General features: G+C 40.0%; 1 protein-coding gene across 1 annotated transcript in view; it reads right to left on the bottom strand.

Annotated features, from left to right (window-relative positions):
- The window catches only part of LOC149302289 (DISP complex protein LRCH3-like), a 37,085-nt gene extending 33,256 nt beyond the window's left edge, over positions 1 to 3,829 (bottom strand). Inside the window, exon 1 of the mRNA XM_089482400.1 lies at positions 3,586 to 3,829. Within this exon, the coding sequence (XP_089338526.1) occupies positions 3,586 to 3,829 (244 nt within the window). The remainder of the gene's footprint in view (positions 1 to 3,585) is intronic.
- Between the last annotated feature and the right edge of the window lie 3,672 nt (positions 3,830 to 7,501).

The raw sequence follows: 7,501 nt of genomic DNA on the forward strand, positions 1-7,501 counted from the left end.
GCACACTATAGAAACCTCTATGGCTGTATGGTCGGTGACAGAGAATGGCAGGTATTTTCAATGAGCAATACGGACCAAGAGGTAACATTCCAGCAGTAATCTAGGAATCACATTGCGCAATACTGCATATTTGTCTGGACACCTCTATTCAAGAAGTCAGTGTTAAGGAGCCATAAGAGACCGGGCCAGCAGAAACCGGTTACAATCAAACAAAACTACCCCCCTATGGTAGGGAGGACAATGGGGACTTGATTCTTAAGCCATTAAATGTTTAATTTCATCATATAAAAAGAATATTTATAGAAAAGAAAATTCTGATGATATAATAATAATAATGTTTCAAACTGGATAGGATTTAAAAGAAAGTTAGTCTATTTCCAAGGTTGGATTTCCAGAGGAACAGTCACCATCACAACTTTCTGCATAATGAATGTATTAAATATAAATTATAGCTTGTTCTTATTGCCGACCCATCAGTTTAGTTGTTTTGGGCATATTTTGTTTAAACATGTACACCAGGGACACTCATATCTGATGCTGAATTCTGAAAAGGACTAAGTCCTATTACGCTCTACAATGGGTTTATCATTGCTTTCCTCAGAAACTGTAACAAATATTGTCTCAACTAATCAGCAATGAACAGCCTAAATGGAGTTGACGGATAATCGTGTAGCTCCCAGGAACAGGGAGTTAGGACAGTTGAATTGGATACAAATAAGGTAGGTTAAAAATAGACATATTTAAATTCGTACACATCATTGTATAAGCTGACTTAGTAGCGAACCTATAAAAAGTATTTGAGAAAATACAAACAGAACTACGATGGGAGCATGACACATAGCAGCCACTAATTGAAAGGGATTCCGCCATGGCCAGACGTACGCACACACGGACAGGACGCCCCAGAACAAAATTTCAGTGACACAAACAGCATTTCCTTTACCTACTCTCATTGCCTTACCCGAAAGCTGCAATGCATGTATACAAAGTGACCGGGGGCACACAATGCATTATCGCTCAGCAGCTGGGCTTATCCATTCTAGCCTTCTACATAGAATGAGTCATTTGGATGACATGGGGAGGACCTACATCACACAAGAGTACCGTTGAGTCGTATGGGGACATAAATTGTAATAGGAACAGTCACATAAAAGTGACATTCTTTTAAGGCATCCTAAAACTATATTAGGCCTCTTGGTTCTTGAAGAACTAGTTGGACAGGCCTGAAAAATAAGTTTGCTAATCTTAAAAAAAAAAAAAAAAAACCCCAAAAAACATTGCCTGCTGGTCTGTACCTGTGTATTAACAGAAACAACGCTTTCCACGGGTCCTGCGATTTTTGGTCGAGTGGCTCTCCTCTCCCCTTGCAGAAGCAGCGCGTTACTTGGCAATACCGCTCGCCGAACCGCTGTCTAGCTAGGAGCATGCTGAACATTAGCATACGCGTATCCTAAAAGTTAGTGACTGAGACCCGGTTTCCCAGCATCTAACAGATGCACTGAACCAGGATAAAACATACAAGGAGAGCAGACGATGTAACATGAAAAGGGGTCATTATAAGGACTGCCCGTTACAGTTAAAACTGAGCACAAAGAGAGGTAAGCCAACGTCTACACAAGAGCACCAGTGGCATGCGTTATGGAAAACACCGGTGCCTGTGGGGCATTTACTGGAGTATTAAACTAATGCTGTCTCCTTGAGCTCATAATGTAATAATAAAATATTTGCAGAAATAAAAGTGATATAAAATATAAAAATAAAATAAAAATATTCAATCTGCCTCCTGCTATGACCGGCGCAGTTACTAAAAAAGAGATACAGTGTGTTCACAAAGTATGCACGGTGCTGTACATCCACTAATATCCCAGAGACAATTTATATACAGAACCAGGTAAATCCTCTTTTGTAAGAAGCAAAAAACGATGTGGTAAAGCCACAAAACAGGTACACGTTTGAGTCCCGTTTCCTATTACAGAGTAAACCGCATCTAATTTCTTACTGAATGCATAACAATGAATGACGCACCAGAAGCCAGCCAGGTTACTATACATAACAGTTACATTACAGTATTTCTCATTTTAATGAAAACATGGTGTGTGAGATATATATATATATATATATATATATATATATATATTTACTTGGAAAAAATGAGCTGCACATTTTGCTTGTTTTTTTGCTACACAACAGGCAAATAGTGTGCTAAACACAAATTAAGCAAGCGCTCAAGGCTGTGACAACCGATTTTTGAAGCACAAAATTGTTTCGTTAAATAAACGAATGCTCTTTTTTTTTTTTTTTTTTTTTAAACACCTGTAAAGTATTACTATCTGATTTCTTGAATTAGGTAATCACCATCATCATGAGCATAAAAAGCGCAGTACTGTTGGAACTGCTCTAGCAAACACTATGACTTACTAGCCATCAATCCAGATGCCACCTAACATTGCACAAAACAAAACAAAACCACAGAAAACATAAGCAGCGTCAAAGAAAGAAAACTAGATAGCAACAGAGATGCAGCAAACTGGAAAAAGAAACAAGTCCTTTGCATATATTAAACTATCAATGCAGAATTGTAAGCTTGCGGGAGCAGGGCCCTTCTCCTACTGTACCGGCACGTCGAAACGTGCAAAAATACAAATGTGAGCTTTTTAAAACAATAACCTGATAATAATTGCTCTGATCGAAGTGTCTTAATGTTGAACTTATTGTCAATTGATATATTGTTAGTTTTAATATAATGGTCAATGTTCACTTTCCCTATTGTGATGATAATACGGAATCTGTATAATCGTGTGATTAAGTGGGACACGGTATGTACAAATCTCTCACGTGTAAGCCAATCCATCGCAAGCATCCAATAAACAAAATTAACTTGCTCAAGCCTGACAGGGGCAGTTAAAGCTCGGCTCAGCACAATTGTGACAAAGTCAACATGCAGGTTCTTCCTAGAACAGAAACGTACAAGTCACTGGGGGTTATTTTGATCTCTCTAAACCCCCCCCCCCCATTTGATCTAGGTCCCTATTCAGATAATAAGTGGGGACCCCCTATAATTCCATGCTCAGAAGTGGGTTACTTTCTCCAGGTAACTATTTTCACATGAGTTGTCACAGGTGCAGAAGACCACACATCAACTTTTCTTACCAAACCTTTCTAGCAGCAGAGCTCAGTGACAGGACCGTTCCCCATTAAAAGCTATTTACTAAACATTACTAGGAACACGACCGACTTGCTGGCCTTTCTACCCTCAAAACTCAGATCCTGAGTGGAGGAAAAAACTTGGGCCAGTTTCGGAGACTTCCCAGGTATTTAAGGGTAAGTCACAGGTCCGGCCATGACGTCACGTTACAGATTCCATCTTATCACTCTAGCAGTCTTGTATAACCGACGCAAGATAAAGTAGGCGCCAGACCACGTATCACACTAAGGTTCTGTCACTTTAATGCCTCCGCAGCCCCTTCCTCACATACCCTCCCCCTCCCAACCCACACCTTGCTAGCTGCCTGGACACTCATGCTGCCGCAGCTTCCACATCTAGCAGCGAGGGGCTCATTCGGCTGCCCCATTCCCCTTCCTTACCGGCCTGCGTGGTGTCGCTGAGGTCCTGCCGGGCTGCGCTCCGCGGGAACTCTCTCAGCTTCCTGCCACTAAGGTTAAGAACGCCAGTCACCGACGCCTCTTCCAGCGCTCTCTCCAACGAGCGATTCCACGCTGCAGGTCCCACGCCCGGGACACCCCCTGCTACTGCCGCTCCGTTACCGCTATGAATAATCCCAGAGAAACCAGACACCACCGAGCCCTCGGCCAACACCGCGGCCGCCATCATACCGACTCCACACTGCGCCTGCGCTAGCAGAACTGACAGGAAGCGAGGGACAGGGGCGGGGTCTGTGCGTGTTACGCATGCGCCAGGATCCAGACCGAGCCCTTTCCAGTGCGCATGCGCCTGTGGTTTCTCTTCGGCGATCCGAGTTGTTTGTTTTGAGGTTTAAGTAATTCTTCTCATGTGCCAACAGACCGGATGACAGAACTCGCCTATATTGAAACGAACGGGAGTGCATCCGTTCTATAAGTTTTCACACATCTCAAACAAAGATTTGTAAACGGAAATGTCTGTCATGGGGGCCTTTTCAAGTTCTATTCACTAAATGATGAAGCTACCAAGTATTTTGTTACTTTGTTATGCGTTGTGTTGGGCTACTGGTTGGCCTATCGTAATTCGTGCTTGCCGTCTGACATTGGGGGTTATTCCCCCAAGTGAGAGGGCCGACGATGCTCTTCCTACATTAGAAGCTCGCTGGGGCCGGATCTTCATAATGTATGAATGTATGTATGCTAACACAACTCTCCGTTTAGTAAATAGGCCCGACCGAGACACTTAAGTGTGCGTGATGACATTTCCCGTCATGGGATATTCTATTCAATGAAATAGCTTCATCCATAGTTAGCAAGATTATTTGGAAAACAGGCATATCGGATGTAAGCCTCATTATCAAAACTATGCAATCAATTCTAGTTATTAACGATACATAATGCAGGGACAGAACGCCCTTCTTGCAGCAAAAATTCACCATAAATGTATAATTAAATCAGTGACATGTTTCATGTTATCGGATCCAACATGTGCTTCACTAGACCCAGAAACAATAGGACATGACTGATGCAATAAAGGGTTAATACGTCCACACTTTCATAACCAAAGGACCAAAATATTTTTTGGTCATTCTGACAATGTTTGTTAAACAATGATATATTGTTAGTTTTAATGTCATGTCAACGTTCACTTTCCCCCATTATCGTGTTGATACAGTAATACGGAATCTGTGCAATCCAATCTATCGCAAGCATCTATATTGTATGAACGCAAATCATATATCATTTTGTTTAGAATGAAGTCGGCTCCTTTTAAAATCATACAAAAACATTAAATAATTAGTGATATCGCAATCTTGCTTAATTTTCTTCTATACTGTAAGTGCTGCTGCTGAACAGTGACCCTTTTTTTTTTTTTTCTTCTCAAAATAAAGGTGGTGCAGAAAACAGATCCATACCACGTGTTTGGACCGGGTTTAATTTCCATGAATTACATACAGAAAGAGAAAGGTACACAGAATGCGCGTAATTGAAGAAGGTGTACGAAGGGAAGGGGAAGCAGCGTTAGAGAATTCACCTGAATTGACGTGGGAAGGTAACACGCCAGTTGATCGGGTTATATTCATAAGGCCTGCCGTCCAAAGGGAGCAATTGTTAGAGCAGCGATACAGTCACGATCAGGAGGTAAATTCGGAGCTTTGTAACCGCTTCTGTGAAGGTAGTCAGATCGGGGCTTAGGATCACTAAGAGAAAGCTGGACCAGTAAAACCATCATACTTCATGTTGGAGTCCAAGTCACCTTGCAGCGAGTATAGAGGGTGCATCCAGTGGGTTACGAGAGACGTCTTCAGTAAATTGGAGTAACATCTTTTGCAGTGCTTTCCTATACTTCGAAATAGAACGAGACATGTGGTGCAACAAGACAATAGCGTGTGAGACACTGACATGTGTGACTTTTATAACTTTGTGATGACCCAATACATATTCAGCAATATCAGATTACATTATTACACCACATATTTTTATGTCCCAGAGGGCCACATCCCTGCTTTACATATTACATATTCTTTAATACTATTGGTTTAAGGGGGTTGGGTTTTGTTTTTAACGACTGTACGAGTTACGCATGATCAGTTAGCAAGAAGCAGCGATGCTATCGTAAGGGAACTGAAGGGGTTAACATATTGAAGGATGAATAACCTTGACAATCACATTCCCATTACCAATATAGGCTCCCTAAACAGTTTCAAAGGATAGTGTGCCTACCGCAAATCAAGCACCCCCCTAGGTTCATAACAGCTTGGATTACAAAAAGCCACAGCGAAGTAAAAATAGTCTGTGAGGAATAGTATTTGACGCACCTCTAACACGTGCAATGTATTTATACCGCAACTAAGAAAAGGAATACATATGAAAAAAAAACAAAAAAAAACTAAAACAGGGCAAACTATACAGAAACGGAAATCCTCCTAGAAACCTAAAAGGATATCTAGACAAAATAGTGATCAGTGTAAACTACAGTGTATATTACATTTGTGGGGTCCATGCTTTTTTACTACCCCGGCAGCCCATTATATATATATATATATATATATATATTATTCTTACTGTCATCTGTGGCATACTATTACTCTCTAAATTGTAAATGGGGTCTTCATCTTATGTTTTGTCTTAGTCAACCTGAGGTATACCCCATGCATACATTTAACCAATGTGTAAAATGTTGAGATGATATAAATTTTGATTAAGTGTTCATATTAGTTATTCAAAATTATGCATTATATCTGCTTTGGGTAGAATAGTTGAGATGAAATCCGAGTAAATCAAGCATATAGCAGCTTCTTTTTATTTTTGTTAGGTCATTGCATTTGTATACGTATTCTCCACATATCTGGAACTAACAAGAATACTATAACCACAAAACAAAAGGACCCTAACCTAATGGTTGGAACGAATGCAGTGAAAATATGTTAACAAGCAACAGAAAACAACCAGTGCTTAACATTTTATTATGAAAAACATATTTAATAATCAACAGTATTTAATGGAACTGTAGCAAAAGAATCGCTCAAGGAGACAAATTACGTCCATGGTCTGTGTCCAGTGAAAATAGTTCTTACAGAGTTGGTTTATAAATTCTGCAGTGCAAACTATCAGTCCTCTTAACATTTGCACTGGTATGTGGCGTTTATTTTTTAGCCTAGAAAACCTGTCCTAAACAACCAGTTTGCAGAAAAATACAGCAATTACTTCTACAGTGACATCAGTTTGAGCAAAGAAAAACAAAAACAGGGGAAAAAAACCCAAAACATCTGGATTTAGTATTAAATTGCAACATATTCACATTGAACAAAGCCCCGCAGAAATTGCTGAAATTTAGCATTTACTGCCGTCTCCTCTTCAACACTACCTACATTTGGTCACTGCACTTATATAAAAGATGCACACTCCAGCGGGTTAGGTCAGAAAGCATAAATAAAACTGTACAAGAATGAACAGGGGGACAGAAGTCTTGGGGAGAAAAAAAAAAATAAAAATGTATATATATATATATATATATATATATATATATATATATATATATATTAGGAGGGGGCAAAGTAAAAGTTTATGAGTGTACTCATAAAAGGTAGTGTGGCTCACTAGAGAAGATCTTGCACAGAACGGCATTCGGACAAGTTCAAGCCTTTCTTGTAACCTTTCGAGAAGTAAATTGTCCATTATGTGGGTTTCACAGTAAAAACAAATACAAAAAGTTTTCCACTTTTTCTCTCTCTCTCTCTCTCTCTCTCTCAAAAACCAAACCTTGGAGCAGGTGACTTTACATTTAGTCCCTGCAACTTTTTGAATTCAAAATGGAGAAACAAATAGGAACATAAATGCATAAAGCCTGGAACTGAAC

The sequence above is a fragment of the Sceloporus occidentalis genome, unplaced genomic scaffold, assembly GCF_023333645.1.
Source record: "Sceloporus occidentalis isolate IW3139 unplaced genomic scaffold, rSceOcc1.0.p SCAF_19, whole genome shotgun sequence".
Classification (NCBI taxonomy): Eukaryota; Metazoa; Chordata; class Lepidosauria; order Squamata; family Phrynosomatidae; genus Sceloporus; species Sceloporus occidentalis.